Source organism: Biomphalaria glabrata, chromosome 6, assembly GCF_947242115.1.
Source record: "Biomphalaria glabrata chromosome 6, xgBioGlab47.1, whole genome shotgun sequence".
In the NCBI taxonomy this organism is placed as follows: Eukaryota; Metazoa; Mollusca; class Gastropoda; family Planorbidae; genus Biomphalaria; species Biomphalaria glabrata.
Window position 1 is genome coordinate 21821758 of NC_074716.1, and position 25924 is coordinate 21847681.

General features: G+C 33.9%; 2 protein-coding genes across 9 annotated transcripts in view; both read right to left on the reverse strand.

Annotated features, from left to right (window-relative positions):
- Positions 1-656: 656 nt before the first annotated feature.
- On the reverse strand, positions 657-10699 carry LOC106078790 (forkhead box protein O-like). Its single transcript, XM_013239801.2, has 2 exons — positions 9481-10699; positions 657-6085 (listed from the first exon to the last, which is right to left on the reverse strand). The coding sequence occupies exons 1-2, from the start codon at positions 9847-9849 to the stop codon at positions 4619-4621; spliced, it is 1836 nt and encodes a 611-aa protein (XP_013095255.2). The 5' UTR covers positions 9850-10699; the 3' UTR covers positions 657-4618.
- Positions 10700-14954: 4255 nt separating this feature from the next.
- Positions 14955-25924, reverse strand: part of LOC106078792 (protein-methionine sulfoxide oxidase mical3b-like) — a 28297-nt gene continuing 17327 nt past the window's right edge. For 7 of the 8 annotated variants that reach the window (XM_056032894.1, XM_056032893.1, XM_013239805.2 and 4 more), the window contains 8 exons: positions 25667-25866; positions 23443-25581; positions 21874-21938; positions 21078-21270; positions 20645-20747; positions 20412-20485; positions 18848-18956; positions 14955-18693 (listed from right to left, as the gene is read on the reverse strand). In XM_056032894.1, coding sequence (XP_055888869.1) covers positions 18579-18693; positions 18848-18956; positions 20412-20485; positions 20645-20747; positions 21078-21270; positions 21874-21938; positions 23443-25581; positions 25667-25866 — 2998 coding nt within the window. In that variant the 3' untranslated portion in view covers positions 14955-18578. The remainder of the gene's footprint in view (positions 18694-18847; positions 18957-20411; positions 20486-20644; positions 20748-21077; positions 21271-21873; positions 21939-23442; positions 25582-25666; positions 25867-25924) is intronic. The other variant, XM_056032896.1, reaches the window with a different exon arrangement.

Here is a 25924-nt window from a genome sequence, read left to right on the forward strand (position 1 = left end):
TTTCTTTCCTTGCTAAAAATTATCTCCAAGCCAATGTGTTTGTACGGGTATAGCAAAATGGTGAACTTACTTCTTTGTCTATAGCTACTATGATTTACTAAGAACAAAAATGATAGTTTCTTTTCTTGTCGTGGGGCAAACAACATTTGAGGGGTTGCTTTTTTTTTAAAAGGTAAAAATCTATAAATCCCATCAATCCCGACATAAGATCGGTATGACATTGTCTTCTGAATTAATTATTCTTAAAAGACTCCAATTCAAGATTAAAACAAAACAGAATTCTTTGTAAGTTTTCAAAACATTTTCTTGATTTTTTTTTCAGCTAATTTTATTGCTAGATCACATGGTAATTCTAAACAACACTTTTCCAATTAGTTTATTGATCTATTGTCTAGGGACATACACAATTACTTGTTTGCAAAATCCATATTTTGGAGGCGCACTGAGTGGTAAAGCGCTTGGCTTCGTAACCTGGTATCCTTAGGGTGTTTTTGAGTCCACCCAGCTCTAGTCTAATATGTACCTGACATTAGTTAGGGAAAAGTAAAGGCGGCTGGTAGTTACGCTATTGGAAGTTATAATTTGACTTACATTTATGTTTGTAAACTACACAACAAATGTGTGTGAATAAATGCAATGAACATCAAACAGACAAATGTATGTACAAGAATGTACTTTTATTGTTCTAAAACAAGTTTTTCATTCTATCAAGAATCACCTTGTGTATTATGGACAAAACAGTATGATATGCTTTACAGGTGTGGTCATTCCTATATATCACATAGCCATCCAAGAGAAAGAGCCAGCAGGGTTAAGACAAGAACAGAGAATCACTGAAAAATGAATATGGTCAGAAATACAGCCAAATTTGGTTAATTTTTGTTTCCTTAGTACAAAATGACAAGGTCAACAAAACAACATTGAACTTCCATTTGTTTTGTGACTTTAAAATGGCACATAAAAGATGATTACATAGCAAGAATCAAAATCTATTTACAAGCACAAGTTATAACAAATAGAATATTTAGCACTTAAAGTTTCTCACAGATATGAACCATCACCTGAGAACAACAGAAGTATCCAACACAACAAGTCTTTACTCATTTTAGATTTTTTTTTTTTGACACAAATAATTGACAAGGAATCCTCTTAAGTATTTCATAGTTTTCATTTGTGTTTCTATTCTCAAATAAAGTACAAACCAAACTCTACAAAACAATCTTATGTAACATGTAGTTTCACCTTTTACAATTTCTTTTTATTTTCATAATTGGTAATGGTCTTAGATGTTACAAAATAGAGAGATGATATAATTGTATACAATTAAAATCACACTGTATTAAACACAGGTGATAGGGGAGAAATGTAAACAAAGCCATGGATAAACATAGTAATATAAGAGTCCAAATTAAGCTAAAAACATCTATACCGGTACTGCAAAATGACTCTGATAAAAATCAAACAATGTTGCCCTCATTTTTATGCACTTCAACAAAGGTAAACAGGCATGTGATTTTGAATCATTTCCTGCAACAGCAACATGAAATGGCCATCAGTCCAAATGTTGCTCTACTGAAACTAATAGGATTATACGTATATCCATGTATGTTGCCCAACTTAGTGATGAATCAAAGTGGAACTAGGTTTCTATTTGTGTCCCCATTAGGTTTATTCCGTTAAATAATAGACATCTAAATTCAGTGTATTAAGTTTCATCATGTTAGCTTTAGAAATGTATGCCTAGTAGAAAGCATCTAGTTGAACACAATGGAAACAAAAGGCACAATCAGAATGACTAATAAAAGGGAGTCAAGATAAGTCTTGAGTCTGGGTGAGTGCCATAGTTTTCTGCCCATATGCACACAACTTAGCAGTCAATTGAATGAAAATGTAACATTTAAAAACAAAAAATCACACAACTTGGTCTGCTTTATAGAATGCAGCAGAAGATCAAATGTCCCAAACACTCCTGCACACACAGTAATGCTTATGATTGAATGGGAGAGAGATTAGCACTACAAAGAGCATGACTTGGCTTGGTGTTACACCCATCAACAAATAGATAAATAGTGGGGTTATTAAATACAATCACAATTAAGTATGAGCTTCATTTCCTTCACATTATGCTATGTACAGTAAGGGAGGGGGGGATGGAGGGGAAGCAAGTGTGAATGGCATGTACAAACACATATAATGTAACTGCATGGATGGAAGTGTATTGTGTTTTATGTATGTGGAGAATTGGAGAATGATTTGTCTGACCTTACAAAATAACATTCAAGTGGCAATCAAGAAATAAATATAACATGAAGACCTGGATATAATTTTACAAAAATCACTATCTGAAGAATTTAGCTTTTTAATCTTATTTGTATGATTGACATGATTTTGTTCCAGTGAAAAATTTTGATCCTATGCAAAGCTGAAGTAATTTAGAATCAGGAACTTTAGAATGGTTAATAATGCATGTTTTTCTAGATAATTCTTGGTAACATTTAATATATTATTAAACCAATTTTTAAAAACTAAATAAAAAAAAAAAGTTTCCAATGAATTGGATTCAGAAACAGTTTAAGAAATGCACTTCTAGAGTTGTAAACATCTTTTATACTTTCAATGACATGTTCCTCAGTAGGTACTCTATCCCCAAAGACAGTTGTAGCATGTCCTATAATAATACATGTAGATTAAAAATGCAGCTGGTTTTAAGGGTTTTGGTTGTGAACGCTACAATTAATTAAAATAGGAATATTACTCTATTGAAGGTTTGTTAATTTTAAGAGAAAATCTGCAAAATGAAAGAATTAGGGAGCATCCCAACAATGTTTTCTAACAAACTCCTCCTATAAAGATCAAATTGATCATGTGTCTCATGGACTACCACTGAAATATACCACTAAGGCTATGAAACAAAGTTATGCTTCAAGACCAAGATACATAAATTAGGGAGACTAAAAATTTACTAGCATTATAGTATCTTTGGCTCAACCGAAATTAATTCATCCCAATGTTAAGTACAGGAGGACATATTTCAGTCACATTTCTAGAAGTCACTCGATTTCTTACTTGATGAAATATATCAAATACATTTATGCTTCAATGTGCTCAAAAGAGATGGAATTTAAAGTTATTAGGTACACACATCCCACTACAATGCACATCAATTTCATGTACATGTCATCTAGTAGTAAGTCTGATAATTGAACAGACAGTGAGGGTGCTATTTCATGTTTAGTTTGTTACATTGTGTGCACATGTTTTCTAGAATAATTTAAGCCATTTAGTTATACATGTATATTTTAATGTCTTTCTATATTTAAAAAAATTATAATATAATTATTAATCATAAAAAAAAAATCTTAATGACTTCCCTAAAGATTTCTTTAATTTTTTAATGAAAAAGAAGATAAAAATACCTTTTTAGGATTTTGGTGCATACAAGATTTTTTTTCGTCAGTATTTAGAGGGCAACATTAATTCTGTTCAATTATAGATTATTAGAATTCATATAGGTAAAATATAGTCTATGAAATATGTTTTTAATTAAAAAATAATTTTTGAATAGAAATCACAATGATGGCAGCATTATATTTTTGCCTATTCCAGTTAAATTAATTTTTTGGTATTTATGATTCCATAAATGAAAGAGAGAGATACAAATGTAAGAAATATACAATAAGAATAGTTTTAAAATTCCACAATTATTGTCACTATAGAAGCATTTCTGTATATTATGAAAACATCAAAATATTTATAGTTCTATTACCACAGCCATAAAGGAAGTAGATGTGTGAGTCAGGTGAAAGAAGAAAATATATCACAATACCTGTCAACATTCTGTTCATGTCCAGAATAGTTTAATGGAGAGAAATGGTCTCACTTTCTAGTTTATTATTTTCAACAATTCATCTACAGATTTAAGATATTTGGTAGAATGTTATATTTGGTATAAAAATGTATACTTCAGTTGATATCGTAGAATTATTTTTTTAAAATTAGTTTAGTTTTTTAATATTAGTTCAACACCAATAGAAACACAATATTTTAGGTCTTTTCAATCAGATTAATAAAAGGAAAACTGTCTATAGACTTTAAGTTTTAAACTCTTTAGTATAAAGTACTTTAGCAATTAAACAAAGCCCATTAATCACGACATGTATGAGCAAATTCACTTATAATTCAGGCTTTAGATATTAATCACTAGAACCAAGCCTGAAGTCAAACTGAGTCACTGAACATTAAAAGCTAACCTGCACTTTTTTTAGGAATCATGTATGATGATGTGACTGAAGCCAGTCATTGCTTTAATTTGTCCAGCAGCCATAGTGTTTACAATGAAAACATATCCTATATCTAAAACATTTACGCAGTATAACCATAGAGCAATAATCATATTTATCACTTATAGAATATCAAATCCATGATAAGTCCTTTTAACATAATCATATTTAAAATTAATAGAATAACAAATCCAAGATAAGTCCAACTGTACACAAATATATGTACACATACTTTATACACCAGTATCACATCTCAAAAACTTCTCCATAGATCTGACAGCTTCTATCAATTTAGCCACTTTCAAAAACTATGTCAATGAATATAATATGTGTACAGTTTAATGCACAACATTTTGTCCTGCATCAAAGTTGAAATCTAAATTTCCTTCAAGTGTTAACTCCTGTTTTATGACTTGGTCCATGTCATAGTCTAACCCACCAAGCAGATCAACATCAATATCAATAGGCATGCTCAAAGTATTGGTTGTAGTGCCAACTCCATTAGTGTTGACATAGTTATCTGGTAGATATTCATTGATGACACGCAAGTGACCATTGGTCAGAGGAGTGTGGTGTGGGCTCACATCAGAATTATGAGGCATATTTAGCAAACTATTGTTTATATTGCTGTTATGCCCATTGCCAATTGCAGACTGGTTGCTGTAGTGATTATAGGCATTGGAGGAGCTATTGGTTGGTTGATGAGTTTTGTAAACTGGTCCTCTGGTCAGTGCTTCACGAAGTATGGAAGCCTGATTTTGCTGCAAAGTTGACATATTTAACTGTTGACTAATATGCCTATTTGGCTGAGGAGAAACCTGACAATTGATCATGGACATTTGTCCATTAACCATTGAAGCTTGTGACTGTGGGCTGAGGTGTGGGTTGAAACCTCCTGTGTTAGGACTGGCCTGCTGAGATCTGTCTGGTGAATTGAGTGTGTTTACAGACAATGCACAAGGAGATGCCATGTGGCCTGGTTGCTCATTTGTAATATTGGCACTTTCACCGTAATGTGCTGGAGACAGTGGTTCATGTTTGACAATCACATCACGTTTCATAGGCTCACTGTAGTCACCATTATAGAGGTCATTTTGAACAAAGTTAGGTGCTCCATTAGCAGTTGGGCTCGGTCGACACTGCATGTGCAGAGTGGTGTACTCTGTCCGGTTGAAGTCAGGTTTATTAACTGGCTTTTTCTGCTGTTGCTGTGGGTAGGGTGGAGGAGCTGGTAAATGAGTATACTGGTTGTCTAGCCCAGGTGATACATGATCCATGTACTGGCCATTGAATTCTCTTGAGCTGTTAGATAGAAAATTATCTCTTAAGCCAAGTTCAATTTTTAAGTTATCTTGATTGGTTAATTTCATACCATCTATTAAAGAGTCAACAAGATCTGAATATTCTCCTGAATACAGAGGAGATGTATTTCCTGTTCCTTCAGTCCCCCAAACATTAGGATTATCATGGTTATCATGGAGGTCATTGATTGGAGACAAACGACTGCAACTGCTAGCATTAGAACTAGTTCTAGCCCTGAAGTCTCCAAAATTTTCCAAAAAATCATCAGTTCCACTAGGTGGCAGCTCTCCATTTTCTAGAGCTGCTCTGAGAGCCTCCACCTTCTTACGAACTCTACCCCTCTTTTTTTCATAGCTTTTAGTCTCCATGCTTCCAGCCCTTCTTCTTGGTGTTTTTCCAGGCTTCGCATCAGGGTTGAGAACCCACCAAGAGCTTTTGCCAGTCCCTTCATTCTGAATGCGCATAAATCGATTATGCAGAGAAAGATTATGGCGAATAGAATTCTGAAAAAAAAAAAAAAATTACTTAAGTTTACAGGATTAAAATACAACAATGATTTAGGTAAAAAATATAGGATCTAATATAAAGGTCATTATAAATGGTATGAGAGGGGGCTTGGCTCATAAATATTGGTGATTTCTTTTCAAATATATCATCAGTAAAGAAGCTGAAATACAGGATGAGTTTGAAAAGATATTTCATAATAAAAAAATTGATCTGAATATGAAATAGTTCAAAATTAAAAGCATGATGCATCAATTAACTAGCCTATTACATTAATACTCGTGTGGAGTTTTTGATCTCCCATCGAGCGCCTCCCCAGGTGGCGGATAGGGGAATGCCCTCCAGATATGGTGGGTACAGGGAAATAAAATACCCGGGGTGGACCAAAATCAAACCTGCTGCCTTGCAGGAAGTGGAGGGATCCACAAAGGCTAGGGCACTTTACCCAAAAATAAAGGCAGCTATCCAGAGAGCTGAAAGGGGCAGCCCCCCAGATGGTTATGCACAGGGCTAACAACTCTGTCATATAAAAAATACTGTTACGAAAGCTAATACACACAAGAAAACCCGGACAGATCTCAACGGAAAACGACCAAGGCCTGGAAAAGGACATGATTTTTGTTTTGCGACATGGATACAGGCAAAAACCAAAAGGCAGGCGACCCAAAGGCAGACCCCGAATGCGATGGATAGATGACGTGGAAGCAGATCTGAAGCAGCTTGGGGTTAGGGCGTGGAGACGAAAGGCCCAGGAGCGATCTGAATGGAAGGATGTGTTAAAGCAGGCCAGAGCCCTCCATGGGCTGTAGCGCCACTGGGATGGATGGATTACATTAATGCATCAATTAAGTAACTATTACACTAGTGAATCAATTAACTAGCCTATTACATTAATGTATCAATTAACTAGCTTATTACACTAGTGCAGCATTTCCCAACCTGTGTTTTGCGGAACCCTGGTGTTTCGCGAGGCCTGAATAAGTTTTCCAAGAACTACTGGAATGATTAACTAGTAGGTCACCACATGAATAAACCTCAAAAAAAAAAAAAAAAATAAGCACAGTGTAAGCTACATACTCAGAATGTGGGTAGTGTTCCATTAAGAAAAAGGTTTTGGAAACTAATGCATCAATTAAATAACCTATTACACTAGTGCATCAATTAACTAGCCTATTTCACTAATGCATCACTTAAGTAGCCATTACACTAGAGCAACAATTAATTAACCTATTACATTAATACATCAATAAACTAGCCTATTTCAGTAAGCATCAATTAACTAGCCTATTTCACTAGTGCAGATTTCCATGTTAGTTTTGTTTTACAAACAAAGCTAACTTATTGTTGTGCTAATTTCATAAATGTACCAAATTTAGTCAATTTTGTTTATTCCATATATTATTTTAAAATGATTATTTTAACTAATGTTAACATTGTATCAAATATGTACATTTTGGTCTTGTTTAGTATTATTGTAACACAAAATTGAATTGAATATTAATACAGATATTATGATATAATAGAACAATGTTTTGTAAATTATTAAAAACTGAATAGCAAATATAAAAAAAATAATTAATTCATGTCCATATGTTTCTTTAACCAACACACTTTTTGTTATTTATTATGAAGAGTAACATCTGTTCAGGTCAAGCTATGGCTCATAAATGAGAAAATTTAAAAAAACATATTATTTGATTTCTCTTTGCAAGTAACAAAAGAAATATGAATGAGCTTGTAGCTTACTTGTTTATTTTATTCTTTTTCTCTGTAAAATCAATAACACTTCACTAAAATATAAATATATATAATAAAATGGAGTAATTTTTTCTATTCTCAACTTGTCTGATTGTGGACTCAGAGGCGCGGTGGCTGAGCGGTAAAGCGCTTGGCTTCTGAACTGGGGGTCCCGGGTTCGAATGCTGGTGAAGACTGGGATTTTTATTTCGGGATCCTTGGGCGCCTCTGAGTCCACCCAAACCAAACACCATACCATCTGAAAAATTCAACTAATTTTAACTTCCCACCACCCATATACACACCTACAGAAAATATTTTAAAAAGGATTTAAAATTAAAAGTAGAAAAAACTTAACATTCAAACAAGACTATTTAGTAAATGATGAAATGAGTTCATAACACAACAATTATTTCTTAATGGCTAAAGAGAAGTTTAAAGTTACATGTTCAACTTAAGTCAAAATTGTGGAGGTTAATTAATATTGTGTGTGTTTGGGGTGGGTGGGAGGGTAACTGATAAAAAGTTATTGATTTTAAGCTAATTTTACTTTTACCGAGTCTGGACACCCATATATTTACACAGTTAAATTTAGTCTGACTTGCTACAAAGTCCATTAGGCTTTAAAAATATTTTTTTTTTACTTTATTACCCTTGCCCTTGTTTTTATCCTTAATAAATGTACATATACATAAGCAACCCAACCCAATAATGTTGGCAACATTATCCAACACAGCTAAGAAACCAACAAAATAACAGCTAAATATGTCTTCTATTTTTACGCTCATGTCCTTCTTGTCAAAGTCCTTAGTCCCAGACAAAATAGTTTAAACATATTATAATAATAATAATATAATTTGATGACTGAAAATACTCTCTTAAATACATTGTATCTCTATAGAGAAATAAAAAGAATATAATTTGTTTGAGAGATTAATTTCTATAACTATGTAATCAAAAAAATAAAAAGTAATACTTTTTGTTAATATAGAACTAGAAACTTTAAACCAGCTAAATGATTTAAGAGTAATATTTTTCTTGGTTAGAAATTGAAAAAGTATAATCATAATAATGGTACACAATTTTCATACCAATGTTACTAAATATATATATATTACTATATATATATATTTATAGCATTCAATATTTTATTTTTAAAATTTCTGTCTATACTTTTTCAAGATATTATTAAAGTTTCTAACTATTCATGATTTAATATTAAAAGGTATCTTAATTCATAGTTAAAAAGTATTAAAATTGCAATGCTATTAGCAAAATTAAAATCTCAACATACAAGCCCATATTATATTTTTAAAGGTGTAATAAGTAGATCTACATAGCTCTAGGTCTGTGTCAAAAACTAGGTCAAGGAAATAAGGGTCACACCACAACACACCATAAGAGGATCTAATTAATTGATATTTTCAAATGTGAAAGTGAGCAGAACATTGTAAAACTGTAGATGTTAATGCCTCTTAGAGTTAGAGCTATTTCTTGTTCTATAGAATATATCTATAATTTAGATTATCATTATGTGTCTGTACGTAGCCCCAAAAAATGGTGAATAGACTATTAATAGACTATATCTAGATCTAGTGACTTCTAGTCTAGAGCTTTTTTTAACTCTACAGTTTTACTATACTTGTACCGTACTTACTTTCCATCCAGCAGAACTAGTGTTATCGCCTTTATCTTTGAAATAAGGAACATTCTGAACCATCCAGTCATATATTTGAGACAGTGTTAATCTTTTCTCCGGTGAACTTTGAATAGCTTTCGTAATAAGGTCAGCGTAAGACAGATTTCCCCAAGCATTTCTACGAGAACCACTTTTCTTGGCAGTTAATCCAAGAGGATCTTTAGAATTTCCATGAGGATCTACTCCTGAGGTAGCCTCATCTACAGACACGGGACTGCTATGAGTTTCTAATTCTCTCTGTGGCCTAAGAGGCCACGTATTCGAACGTGCTCTTGTTTGCGGTTCGAAATTAGAGTCCAGATCAAGATCTATGTCAGCCGCGTCCATCTTTACTTTAAGCCCTCACTTTCCTAGTCTCAGCCTAGGATGTCAGTTATGTGGATAAAATCGGTTATTAGATCAAGTTAATCTGTAATCTCACCAACAAACCACAATAATGTCAGAATAAATAGAATATAATGTTTCACATAGCGGTGTATCCAATATAGTTTTGCAGAGTATGTAGATCTATTTCCGATTCCTGCATTAGAGAAATTTTGGCTAATATCTTTTAACTACTGTAAATGCAATGATAGCACCTTCTAGTATGACATTTGTTGTCACGGGTGATTTGCATAGACATGTGCTAGAGGCGCACGCAGATGCGCAAAAGATTACGGCGCAGCTGGAATGAAAACTTCCGTTGAGACTTCAGAGGCTCTGTCTAGGACTACTCAATATTTTTTTTTTATGTGAGAAGTTAAACGGTTTCTGGGCTAAACAAGTGGTAGTCATATAAGCTAATTTAAAAGAAATAATTAAGAGGTGATTTTTTAAATATTTTTGCTAATCATAAATAATAAAATGGTAGCCGTAACCGAAAAAGCTATACCGGTAACAAGAAATAATTTATAGAAACCCAAAGTAGACCTCTATCTTCATCACTGACACAGTGCAATGTTTACTTTTCCCTGTCCCTACACATTTACTGATTCACAACTGTACTGAATAACTATTTTAAAACTAGGCGTAGCAGTACACAAGATGTCCTTTGTATGTGTCCTGGCTTTATGGAGAAGATCTGAATTCTAAAAAAAACGAAATGTGGACAATTTAGAAACCGACTTTAAAATGATATCCAATCCGGAAAGCGCGAGCGCCGTGGCGTAAAGTCGAAGAGAGGGTGCACACTACTGCAAATTCACCAAGGACAGCCAACTAAATCATAGATCTAGGATAGGGAGGGAGAGGTGCAGATTTTAGAAATGGGTCTCTGTTCCGCAAGTCACCATCCTGATCACTGACGACTTGACGAGAAAACGACGAGAGAATGGAGGACGAGCGACATAACGTCATTAATTTAAATAGATATATAGACTACCATTTTTACATAGATTTTTTTATATAGAATTAGGTGCATGCCATTGGTAATGAACGTCATTAGGATTTAAGAGAGGGTTGCGACTCGCTACGTCGTGCCACAAAATGTGAAGGTTTCTATAAGAAATGCTTTCGATTGAGAGCCGATCGAGACACTAGGGAGTGGATATATAGGCCTATCTCAGACAAACTTAATGGAGAACTGATTTGGAAACCATTGCTCAATTCAGATCAGATAGTATATATATTCTATTTATTTGATCTGTACAGTATTGAAAAAAAGAATGAAGAGAGCACATTTTTTAGAGACCGCCCTTTTTTTTTTTTAAATAACTTCCAACGGTTGGCCAGTTCATATTGTCTCATAGTGCCCCTTCTTCCCTAGCGCCATATAGAGCATGGAATGGATTGCATGAATCAGCCAGAAAGGACAGCGAATTGACAGAGATTACGTCACTGATTAACATGCATGACTAGATTGACACATGGATAGCCGTAATCTATAGGACAAGAATATAAAAAGGCGATTAAATGTATAATAGGCCGCTGCAGCTTATGCCCAATCCGTGGGAAACATGCTATCCATCCCCTCGAACAGTTGACGCACAATGCAAACATGTATGTTTAAATTTTTTAAAAGGTGATCAGTTTTTTTTTCCTCTACGTTGGGGGGGGGGGGGGGGGGTTCTCATTCTGCTTTGGTAGATATTGGAAATGTACATAACATGGCGGATAAACTAGAATTATAGCTATTTGGACTGTCCGATATATACAATAAAGTGTCGATAAGCTGTATTTTTAAAAGGTATATAAAGCAATGACTTTTGTGCACTTTTAGCACTTCAGAATAAAAACTTGTAGGCCCTTCTATTTTATTTATTTCAAAACAAAGGAACTAACTAGCGGTAATAAAGAAGATATAAATCAAAGATCAATTGCCAGTTTTTAGTTGGCAATCGTGAAGTTCTATTTTGCGTCCTTGACATAGTTTAGTTTATCGTGAATAGCTCCAGTAACATCAATCTGTTATTCATATATCTACTGTATTTATTCATTGATGTGTTGTAAGGAAACATTACGTTGACATTTCCGGAAGATTCGACTGTGAGTTAGCTATTTTTAGTTTTTGGAAATTTCCTTTACTTTGGTGTGCCGTGTCCTTGACATGTGAGTGTTGCAAGCATAGACTGTGACCTCAACATCTTATGCATTCATGTATTATATAAGATAAGACTTCTTTAGGTAGCAGCCCGAGTTGTACAGTACGTGCTATTCAACATTTATACGTTGATGAAATGGGACAGCAGAGGAAACTAAGGTTGACTCGTTGAATGTAGGCCTAGGACAAGTTCTTTTGTTTTTCTTGTGCAACATGAGTCAAAAGTTTGATTGGAACAAAAAAATGTGATTCCGTTTGTATCATCCATGTAATTAAATTAGAACCGTAATAGGTCTAGAGTCTAGACCAACAATAAATCTGTGCGATTAATACTATTTTTACCAATTGTTTTTGTTCTGCCCTATTTATGCTTTTAGCTTTCTCAATACGATACTTTTTTTTTCTGAACCAATTGGGAAAAAAGGGGGGAAGGGGGAAAGATATCTGGATGGATTTTACAGTATAAAAAAAAGGGGGGGGGGGACGACTTGAATTTGAACTCATGACTCACGCACGCCCCCTCGGGCCAACATGCTAACCACTCTGTTAGTATGGTACTTACGACAATAAAAGATTTATAGTTTAATATTGTTTGTTTTAATTTAGAGTGGCGACCTATAAATGGGACTAATTCAGCGTATACCACTACTTCTGTCAAGTACAATTTCTTTCCATTGTTCGAGATATCAATCTAACTAATTAATTACCAATAGTTAATTTATGAATTATTTTTTTTTTAAATAGATTCGTGTTGTCAGGTTAAAGAAATACTTGTGCACGTAGCAGCTTGATCCGAGATTGGGTGACGGAGAAATAACGTGTAGAAACTTTGGATCAGGCGGACACAGCCAACGTGAGGTCACGGCCGGACACAGCCAACGTGAGGTCACGGGCAGACACAGCCAACGTGAGGTCACGGGCAGACACAGCCAACGTGAGGTCACGGCCGGACACAGCCAACGTGAGGTCACGGACAGACACTGCGTTGATCAAAAAAATTTGCTTGGTATTAAGGAACATTTATATACATATTATATAGTTAATTTATGAATTGGTTATTTTGTGAGGTCAACGTGAGGTCACGGCCGGACATAGCCAACGTGTCGTGAGGTCACGGGCAGACACTGCGTTATCAAAAAAATTTGCTTGGTATTAAGGAACATTTATACGGCACAAAACAAGTAATAGGCGTTCTTGGTTCGGGACGCGAAGAAAATGTTTCGCAGTGAAGTGAAGCTATTATTTTATGTTTCAACAACAAATTATTAAAAAAAAAAAACTTGCTACGAGGGCAATGTGTGCTGAAAAGAAAAATGGAGCCTTCAGCCATTTTCGCCTAAAGCGATGGGAATATATATATAAGGAGGAATCTCAAAGCAGCACACCTCTGGAGACGAGTCCACCGACTGTGACCGACGTATCTGACACCGCTCAACAAACAGCGATTTACAGTTTAGAGGCCATGTATAGGACTATCACTGGAATAAACCTGTTCATTTTTAGCCGTCACAGAGGGTTTTGCTCTTTAAGGGAAACAAATGACGGTGACTGTTGGTGCCAGAAGTATGATTGGATGCTATTAACGGTTTAGTAGAAAGTGATTGGTAAAGCCTCCTCTCCTACATTGCATGACTGACTGACAAATATTGAGTTCTGTAAACGTGAAACTACTTCTATGGTATGAGACATGGAACTAGTTAATGCCAAATAACACAACTACAATTTTTCATTGAGATTTTATTTAGCAATATGCCTTTTATAGTTTGTTTACAAGCAGATAAGTTGTTACAAGGCCAGTTGTCTTCCTTTATTAACAAGTCCAGGCATTTAGTCTGGGTTCAAGAAACTCTCTAAACTTTAGAGAAGACCAAAAAGAGTCAAGAATTCTATTGGGCTGGTTGTTGAAATAAGCTTCTAGGGTATCCACATTCAGTTTGGTTTAATGCTGGAGATTTCTACCAGTGCTACTCTAGTTCAGTTGTTGTCAGGGGCATGCTAGATTGTCATTTATGAGTGTTGTGATGTCTTGTATGTTCTTATTCATGACAATCTTCTTATATGTTCTTATTCATGACAATCTTCTTATATGTTCTTATTCATGACAATCTTCTTTTATGTTCTTATTCATGACAATCTTCTTGTATGTTCTTATTCATGACAATCTTCTTATATGTTCTTATTCATGACAATCTTCTTATATGTTCTTATTCATGACAATCTTCTTATATGTTCTTATTCATGACAATCTTCTTATATGTTCTTATTCATGACAATCTTCTTGTATGTTCTTATTCATGACAATCTTCCCAATCTTGTTATCACCTTGTTTCTATTTCTTGTACTTAAAAATACATTCATTCATCTCAGATTATTTAAAATTCATAAAACATCTATTAACTTTGAACTGAACAAAATGGGCTTATTTCTTTTTGATTCTCAATGTCAGCATCTATGAAATAAACACTTTTCTAATAAAATAATCACTAGGGCTAGTGACTTCAATCATTTAGAAACAATGACAACCAGCCACTTGGTCAATAAAACCACCATGAAAATAGAAGCTGGAAATGTATAAATCGAGAAGTACATAGAAGTCAAATTCATAAAGCGCTGGTTGTGAATGTGTATGTGTTTCATTTGTGAATGTTGTTCCAATTTTTCATCTATACTGTTATTGTACAGTAGTTACGCTGATATTGTCAATTGTAGTCAAACTGAATTTCCATTTGATTGGATCAATAAAATTATCTTATCTTATGTAAATGCCCAGAATTTTTTATGATCGCTAATAGTTACAAAAAAGTAGTGTAAAGGAGCAAATGAGGTTTTGAAAAAAAAAAGCTGGAAATGTGATGCAGTAACTGACCATCCATTGGTGCACCAGTATTTACTTAATACCACTCAACTAGAAATGTAGGACATAGTCACTACTGGACCTTTATTCACTTAATACCACACTACTCAACTAGAAATGTAGGACATTGTCAACTCCTAAAATAAATTAAAAAATAACATGACTGATTTTTGTAGTCCAAAAATGAACAACTTATAAATAAAGTTAATAAACCTGTATAGATGAACAACCTTAATGTGTTAAATAATTCACAATGCAAACAAGTGTATGAATCAGACTTTCTGACATGAAACATTTCTTTCAAGTCCTAGAACTTTCTAGTTCTCATAACCACATATTTATTCTTGACCTCTGTAAGGTGAAGGCTAGATTGGAAGTAGATTACACTTATATTTGAGATTCATTCCTACAAATGTTCATGTCATCTTTTACAATCAATATGGTGCGATGTCAAGTTCATAAATGCCTTGAAAAAAAAACACTAAAATTCTTTTAAAATGTTTACATTTCTGTTCACTTAACTGAGGCTAGGTGATGAATAAGTGGTGAACCTGGTAACTCATAGTTAATATAAAGAATACAGGTAACTCATAGTTAATATAATATAAAGAATACATCCAATGGAAATATTTGTTTCTTGTGCTAAACATGAAATAGATATAATTATAATTTTACATCTCTAAAAGCACATTCAAAATGTACAAGGTAATTGTATTATGTAACCATTGAAAACATTTGACAAAAGATAAAAAACATGAGAGTCAAGGGATGTGAAGATGACAATGAAAACTTGCCTAGTTTTAGGTGGCGTACTTTAAGGGAGATAATACATAAGCATCATTGTGAGGTGCCTAAACTGGAGCAAAGGTTCACACAGTACAGATACAAAGGCTCATGGTTAAATGTCATACAAAAAAAATAATAATGTAAAACTTGTTTTATGCAGGGTATTCACTAGGGTAATGGATAATACAATACAAAAGAATAGAGATTTGTTTGAAACTGGTTCTGAATGGGACTGTCTGGTTAGAGTGCTACTGAAATGATGACTTTCTGAAAGAACAAAACCTAAGGAATGGCACTGAACATCCACATCCAGGATAGGAATGGCACAGTGCCACACCACTGACACTTTGAATGGGTGCTATGACATTCTACAGCATCAAGACATGATAGTGCTACAACATTATTAATGATATGAAATAGAAGCAATCTAAGTTACAGAATCAACTTTGGAGACTAATGGACTATGGACATACCAGTGAGAGCAGGCACACACACACACATACATAACAAGACTATCTTGTAATCAATCATCACACACACATAACAAGACTATCTTGTACTCAATCATCACACACACATAACAAGACTATCTTGTACTCAATCATCAGCACACACATAAGACTATCTTGTACTCAATCATCACACACACATAACAAGACTATCTTGTACTCAATCATCACACATACATAACAAGACTATCTTGTAATCAATCATCACACACACATAACAAGACTATCTTGTACTCAATCATCACACACATAACAAGACTATCTTGTGCTCAATCATCACACACACATAACAAGACTATCTTGTACTCAATCATCACACACATAATAAGACTATCTTGTACTCAATCATCACACACACATAACAAGACTATCTTGTACTCAATCATCACACACATAACAAGACTAACTTGTACTCAATCATCACACACACATAACAAGACTATCTTGTACTCAATCATCACACACACATAACAAGACTATCTTGTACTCAATCATCACACATACATAACAAGACTATCTTGTACTCAATCATCACACACACATAACAAGACTATCTTGTACTCAATCATCACATACATAACAAGACTAACTTGTACTCAATCATCACACACACATAACAAGACTATCTTGTACTCAATCATCACACACACATAACAAGACTATCTTGTACTCAATCATGGGTGTAGTAAGAAAAAGAAATGCAATTTAAATTTGTAAATGGCAATAATGATAACCTTTAACAGAATTGCATATATAAGAAAAAAACATGAGTGCTACTAAACCCTAGCTACTCAAGTCATGTCTACTGTACATTTTGTCCCCCTTCCAAAATAAATTTTTGTTACAATTTTCTTAGTGAAACATTGACTACAACAGTAATAGTTTCACTGAAGACTGTACAACATGAATATTGCTATGGCAGTATTCTTGATCAACATGAGGTCTTAGTTTTGCACTGAAGAAATAGATCTAAAACTTGGATTAGCTTCTGATTGTTTAAAACACCAGTACAAATTTACAAAATAATCACATGTCCCATCATTGAAAGTAGTGATGCTATTTTAGAACTAAACATATTCATTGAACAAAAAAATAGTCTTTAGAATCAAAAACATTTCAGGAATTTAAAAAAAAAAAAAGCAATTTGAACAAACGAATAAATCCACGGGTCAGTTGTGCTGTGTGATATCAAAGGACAAAATGGAAAGTGAAAGCCCACTAGTTCAACAAAAATTGGATCACATGATGTCAAGTCTCCACCAGAATGGAACATCAACTAGAAAATGTGTTGCTCTAGATGTCAGCATTGTTACCACCAGCTCTAGGCTTTTATAAACATTTGAAACATGACTCTGTTATAAATCATTCATAGAAAATTATTGTACACAAAGTAATACAAAATCTAGAGAACAATTCTGAAATACTGCATAAGAAAAGAAAAAAAAATATTGTTGAGAATGTAGGAATAACTGAAGCATACTGTAGGTCTGTGATTGTATAACATCTCAACTTCAAAAGTTCTTTGTTTAAAAACACAACTTCTTAATAAATTGTTACATATTTGAGAGTAATTATGCAATCTTTATTGTATATATTTTTAATAAAAGTCTAAAAAAAATCTCTCATCTTGACATTTTAATGATTTCCCATTTTTACTTATAAATTACAGATGTTTTGTTCAACAGATAACTATGTCCTAGTCATATCCATGTGCATGTTAGAGACTTACACTCTGCTAAGTCAATGGTTTTCCTGGCTGATTCCGGCACGCTTACAATGCTCTAATGGCACTTTAGAAGAATTTGTCTTAGCATATGGAATGAGAAATAAGCCTTTATCATAAATGTGCCTAAATCTTCCTTCAAATCAACTACTCTGATCATGCAAAATGTGTTCTTTCTCTTCTTTTAAACGAGAAATCTAATACAATTTTCTAGAATTATTAGTTTGGAATTACACAATTATATTTTAACTTAACACACAAAAAATGGAACGTGTCCAGTATGTCATCATTAGTAATAAATACTTTAGGCTTATGCAGAATCAAGACGAAGTGATCTCTAACACATTAATATGTGCTTAACAATCAAGCAACAGCATGTAAAGTAGAGATATTTACAGAAAAAATTCTTTCAGCAAAAAAACAAACCAAAAAAAAACAAAACAACAACCTTTTAATTAGTAAGAAATTAAAATGTAAAAAAAAACAAAAAACAATTAGTAGTTATCACATGAAGGGAAATGTACAAGAATAAAGACGTCTCCAATAATGAATACGGCCGTAAAGCTGGTATAAAACATTTAAGAATATCATGATGAATGACTAGATGTGACCAGATAATGGGGAAATATATATAAATATATATATGAACAACTTTCTAGCAACTAATTATATATGGAGGATTTCTTTTTCATGGTCTCTTCTGACATCACAGCTCAGGGGAGATAATAGATAACCTTTCTGAGCCATAATTTTCTTCAGATCATAGTCTTCTTTCTGCTCTCTAGAGGAAGAGATACACAGAGTTGAGTGTCAGTAAATATATCAATAAGACACAATTTAAGATCAAACTGTAGATCTAAATGTCCCACAATGTAAGATCAAACTGTAGATCTAAATGTCCCACAATGTAAGATCAAACTATAGATCTAATTTACCTGAGTCTGTCTTCTTCTAGCATTGCCACTAATGTGTTTCTCTGCTCAACTACTTCAACCAATTCATTCAAAAGCTCACCCTCAGCAGCAATGTCACTTTCTGTTTTCTCTGTCAAACATAAAAACAACTAAAATGACAACACATAATAACCAAGTCAGAGGCTTATCATCATCTGTATTCAGTTCTTCTCAAATTTTGTTTATAAACCATTTACTTTGTTTTATATGATCACACCCAAGAATAAAAACAAAAAATGTAGAGGTTTAAGAGTTTGAAAGATCACAGATTCAATGTCCATTATGGAAAATGTAGAAGGCTCCAAAAAGTGATCAGGCAATTGTAAAAGTTGGTCTTAGTACTTTATTTGAGAAGTTCTGAGTCATTTACAAATAAGTTGGCTGCTCTAAATACACCAGATTTAGATCTAAGTCACTAAAATTCGCGGACTTTTCATGGCTGTGTGCGAATTATCTTCACTGAATCTACCATAAATCTAGACTCTAGATCTAAGTCACAAAAATTCACGGACTTTTCATGGCTGTGTGCGAATTATCTTCACTGAATCTACCGTAAATCTAGACTCTAGATCTAAGTCACTAAAATTTGCAGGCTTTTCATGGCTGCGTGCGAATTATCTTCACTAGATTCTATTGATTTAGCATAAATCTATAATCTAGCTTATTTCTAGAGTAATCTAGACATTATCTAGATGTATCGAGACCATTAAATTGATTAAAATTCACTGAGTTTTCAGGTTAGGTGCGAGTTATCTTCACTAGATCTAACTTAGATTTAGATCTAGATCAATATCTAAATCTAGATAGCCTACTATTTCTAGCTAGATGATTTACGGACTTTCCACGCAAAGTCACTCTTACTGTTACAAAAAGATTTTAGGTGAGGGAGGGATCGAAGGGGTGTAGCCTACACATTAGACTGGTAATTGCTCTAATAATAGACAATAGTCACTACAGATTAGATCTAGCGCATGTTCAGTCATAACAACCATTTCTACGCTGCCTGGTGAAATGCCATCTTCAATCACGAGGTCGCGCTTCACAAGTGGGGTGAAAGGCGGTGTAGATGCATCACTGGTCAGCTCATTATCACAGCCAGCCCGATCAGAATGCCCATAGTTATGCTGTTTAGCAAGAAGTAAGCAAAATTATATTTAAAAATTAATATTGGGTAAAAATTTTAGGAGACTTCTGGCAATTTTTAGGAGAATTTTAGGATTTCAGGAGACATTTCATTTTTTGGGAGATTTTAGGAGCGCTACGAACCCTGATTATATATAATGTGATATTTTGGGGAATACTGAAAATAAAATACAAAGGCTTAAAAGAAAGGTTATGGTTTTTCAAAACCCTTTCTTAGCAAGCACTTAAGAGGTAAAAGGAACCCGTGTACAAAATTTCATGCGAATCTGTACAGTGGTTGCTGAGATCTCTTGATACATAAATAAATCAGTCAGTGGTATTTTACGCTTATAATAAAGATTTGAACTTAATAAAATTCTATGACCACAGAATAAAACATTTAGTAAAAGTAATATTTACTGACCAGATTTCTTAGACCGTTCTCTGTAATCAGATTCTAGTCTTGCTTGTCTATCCTCAAGTTCAAGTTCTTTGGCTCTGAGGACATATTAAATAATTTTTCACTCTTTTTTCAACTTAGAGAAAATTAAATCAACACATACAAAATACTGCATAAAAAAATTGCAATAATTATAATAGGTGTCATAGCTTGAGTCACTAAAGATTTAAAACACTAGAACTTTCTTAAGGACTTACCTGACATTCAATTCAGATTCATATCTTAGTAAGGCATTTTTTTCATGAACTAGGCTGAACCATTCACTCATGAGTTGGGCATCATCCATGTCTTCATCATCATCTGCAAAAATACAATTATTTTTTTTTTAAACTTGTTCAAAATGTAAGCTGATTACACATAAACACTTTTAAAACTATGCTGATTACAAATGAAAACTTTTAAAACTGTATGCTGATTATAAACAAACACTTTTAAAACTGAATGCTGATAACACATGAAAACTTTTAAAACTGTGCTGATTACACAATAAAAATGTTCAAAAATGTATGCTGATTAGATAAAAAACAAATTCAAAATACATATGAAAACTTTGTCTAAAACCTGTTTTATTTGTTTCTAATTACATGTGATCAAAATGACTTTCAACTAGTACATGCAGACTAGACTTACCAGATCCATCTCCACGTAACATCTTTTCAACAGCAATACCTCGTTCTTCCAGTTCTCTTTGTCTCACTTCCACCTCTTCCAACTGTCTCTGTATTTCCTGGGCCATACGCAATCGCCTTTGTTCAGCTCGTTTGTGTTGCTTAGCATGCATTTTGCTAAGTCTTCTGGCTACACGAGCATCCAGGTCCTCAGTCTGAAATGTTTGGTTCAAATAAAAAATAAAACACCTAATTATAAAATAATGTACCAGTATAAGAATAATAATAATCTTTTTATTCATAAGGAAACTAGTCTTACAATGTATGCATTACACCAAACAAAACATAACTTTAAAAGACAAAATATACTTTACATGTGAAATATCATATAGTGGAATTGTATTTAATGATTTGATTGCCAGGTAAACAAAAGAGTTTTTGTGTTTATTTGTATTTGTAATCAATGTCTTTGATCTCCTGTGATGGAGAAATATCAAAATCCTGACCCAGAGGGTGTTTATTTTATTTTAAAATCTTTTTAGCTTTCTTATGAATATTTCTCTCAAATAGTTGTTCAAATGGGGTTTATTTGTTACCAATGACCTTATTAGCAGCATTTAGGATTTTATGAAGTATATTTTTATTTTTAATGTTCAGATTGCCATACCAGGCAGTCAACTTTATAACACAAATTGCATGTCGCCCCACTATACAGACATGAATAAAAAAATTAATAAAAAATTAAAACAACAGAATTAGCATCTCTGCTAGGAAGGTAATTTAATCTCTGCTTAATGGTCTAGTTGTAGACAACTCACCTTTTTTTGCATGGGCTTAAATGAAACGTGACTTTCATCTGAGAGTTCATCAGAAAGTTCATCACCTGTTCATTCAAGAAAACATACAAGTCTTTAACAAAGAATATATTAGTTGAACACACAAAAGTGGTATTAGATGAATTAGATATAGTTGTAGTCCACCATTTTCTTATCCATGTGTTCATCTATTCTTGAATGTCTAAGATTTTAACTATAAACTGACAGATTTAAACTCTTCTACTGACATATCTAAGTGGTTACCTAATTCAGCTACCTTTTCTATAATTCAATATCTTTTGGAAAAAAGGAATTATTGTAATGTGATGATCATAAAATATAGAATAAGAAATGTGTCATTATCTGAATATGAGGTTGTTTTTTTTAATGTTTTGTATTTTATGGTTATTTTACTCTTCTGAATCTTATCTGCAACTTTGAACCTAGTGATTTTTTTTTACTCATAAGCATTTCTTTGTTTTATTTTGCTCATTTTAGATTAGATTTTCTAGATCTAGGGTATCTCTAACAGAGGATGCATATTCTAGTAATAGCCTAGTTAGGGTGATGTGGCTTTTTTAGTTTTTACAAAAAAAAATCTAATCCATTTAATAAACAGTATATCTTGTATTGAATTTTTAAATCATTTCAAAACCAAATCAATGTAAGTTGTTACTTTGGTAAGCTGTTTTCATAAAAAATTTGTGGTGACTGTATACAATTTAAAAAATCACATTATTACATTTTAGATACCAGTAGTTAATACTTGGGTTCCCAGTCTTAAATCCCCTGCCATTGTATCACCAGACACTTTAAATTAATCCCAGCCACTAAATTAAAAAAAAAGACAATTGAACTATACATTTCTGAAAATTTTTTAATCAACTATTAATCTGAGCTAAAAAAAATTGAAATCTTAAATGGTTGTGAGATAATTGTTGATAAATATAACAACTAGCTAATGTAAGTACAGAATACAGTATATTGACCTATTTAGTTGTATCATTATAATGATTTTCTTATATTAATTTTCCTTTGAACAATAGTTCTCTACTAGCACATGAATGAACATGTATTTGCAGCATTTGATCAGTCTTGAAGTAATCAGAGTGCAGGTGGAATCACTTCACATGAATATTGGAAATGGTATACAGAAAACAACTTTGAGAGTACCGTACCGGTAATTATAATGTGAAAAAAACAAAACAAGCCTTTCTAACAATAGTCTTGTCAACAAACACTAGTATATGATTTGTTATCATGGGGCAGAAATCCTTGAACATGAAATTAGCACCTTTGCCCCAACATTGCCTCCTCAGTCTACATTCTTCCCTGGAGTGAAAGGAGTAATTGTGTACAACCTTAAAAAAAACAACAGTTGGACCAGATTCCTAGATAAAAAGAGTTGTTTTTTTTTTCTTGTTCAGCAGAAATGGAGGGGGAAAAATGTGTTTAATAAATTCTCTCTTGTTCAGGGATTAACTGTATAGGGATAAGTGTCTAAGATTAAGCTCTATGATTAAATGCTTGGCCACCATTACAAATAATATGCATTAAAAGGAAACTACTTACAATTGGCTTTATATGTAACAGGTAATGGTCTTCTAGGATGTGATGAACCTGGTTCTTTTCGTCTTGAAGCCTCAGAGTGGAACAATGAGCATATTGCTAACTCTTTCTTAGTTTCTTTTTTGGGAGCATCAATGACAGCAGCATGTGTCAACTTGTTCTCAATGGCTGGCTTGCCTTTAGTCTTAGCATGTGCAGTTTTTTCACTACAACCAGCCAAAGGTGAATGGGATGGAAAGACTCTATTCTGGTGAGTATTTTTTGAAGATACATTTTGATGGTGAGTATCATTAAAAGAACTATCTACAGGAACTTTAGTTTTCTGTCTATCTGCAACATCAGAGGCTGGAGCTGAAAATGAAACCTTGTTCAATGGTTGGGGTGTGTAAAACTGTTCCTCAGATTCACTGTCATCATCAGCAAAAGGAATGTCATCAGCTGTGGTCTTGATGAAAATGCCATCCGCCGATATTTTTCTTTTGTTTCCATGTTCCAAGTCAGACTCTGCTAGGTCAGAGGAAGAACCTAGATGCAGTCTACTTTTGTCTACAGTTACCTTTGTCTTGCCAGGGCTGTTAGCATTTTGTAGGGGCGGTAATGATTTTTTGATTAGAGATGGATCAGAAACAGTGTCATGATTAGCTTTATTTGCATGTGATTTGTCACTTTTTGGAGTTACTTGTACAGCCGTCAGCTCAGGAGCTTTACTCTTGGACTTTATACCCAGAAAACCTTCTGAGCTTATACTTTGGGATACAGATGAATGGGAATCAGTTTTCTGATCTGAAACATCTGAATCAGTTTTATTATGTGAATCGCTATCCAAAGGTGAAGAATATGAATGAGATTTAGAATTTTTATCTGAATGTTCTGTTTCAGTTTTGGGATAAGAAGAAGATGAATCAGATTTTTGCATTGATTTCTGGTCAGAACAATCCATTTTCTTTGTATCTGTTGCTACAGAAGGTGTAAAAGGTGATTCATCGAAAGTTGTAACTGGGGAAAAGAAAATGTCACTGAATGATGAATCATTGTGATTGTCCAAGAGAGGTTTCAGTGTGGAAGTATTTTCTTTGGGAGACGGTGGATTACATTCCGACACCCCCCCAGTTTTGTCAATAGGTGAAGTGTCAGAGTCTGAAAATGACTCCACAAGAGCTAAAACAGATGATTTTGTCACATCAGCAAACTTCATCTTGTCCAGTTCTATCTTGGATTCTGTTATCTGAGAGGTAGGAGTCAGGGACTCTTCCTTGTTTTTTAATGGATTCACATTTTTACTTTTCTTTTTAACTATTTTCTTTTTGGTTCTAGGCTGCAAATTGGCCTTTGTTTTTTTCTGTCTGGATGTCACAAACCTGTCATCAATGTTTGTTATGATTAGATCATCAATGTCTGAAGTGTCTGACAGTTTGGGGACCATGTCAAGAGTTATGTCTCCTGTATTGTCTGTCTGCTTCTCATCCACGTTGTGAGTTTGCTCTAGGGCTACATCAGGAGATGATGAATCAGAGGTTTCATTTCTACCATGTTCGCTGTCAGTGGATGCAGAGTATATAAGTTTCTTGGGTTGCTTAGTTTGACGTTTCATGCGAAACTTTTTGGCCTTCCTGGCACTGGGGCTAAGCCTGCCTTCAACAAACTGTAAATCCTCAGCAGAATCTGAGCCCGCCAACTGTTCATGGGCTAAATGTTTAGACACTTTGTTTTGGTTTTTGTCATCTGTAACATTTTCATCATCTCCATCATTTTCTGATTCTGACTGCCAGGCTTTACCCTGACCTAGAGTGTCACTGTGACTTTCAACAGCTTCTTCTGGCATGTTATCCAAATAGACATCTCCATTAAGTTCATCTAAAGAATCTGCATCACTCAAACTCTCCTGTATGTCAGGGGCTGGTACAGACTCTGAACCCTTGGTCTTCTCCTCTTCCTCCTTATGTGCAGGCTCCTTAGTCACCATACCAAACATACTCCATGGGTCCAGGCTAACAACAGTTGGAGGCTCTGAGAAGAAGTTGGCTTTACTCAGGGATATTTTAGAAACAGGACTTAGTAATGTTTTTTGAGAGACTTCCTCCTTGGAGGAGTCATAAGTGTCTTCTTGTTTTTTATCTTCACTGCTTTCCTCAGAGTCAGAGTCTATAGAGAAACAGAAAATAATTAAATAGTACTTTCTATAAGTATGATTTACTGCATAAAGAAAACAATAGAAAAAAACAATTACCTTGCTCCACTTCAGTAGATGACTCATTGTTTTCCTTATCATTGTCATTTGTGAAACTTACAAACTCCAGAGACTGGTTCTCAGTATGTAATATACTTTCTGATTGATAAGCTTCCCAGCTTCTTTGCAGGTCAGAGCTTAATGTTGGAGATTTAAGGGAATCAAGTGCACTCTCCCAAAGTTCATCATCACTGTCCAAGCTGTAAAAAAAATGACATTAGTTTTCAAATGAAATGACTAGTTTTGTGAGTGCCATCA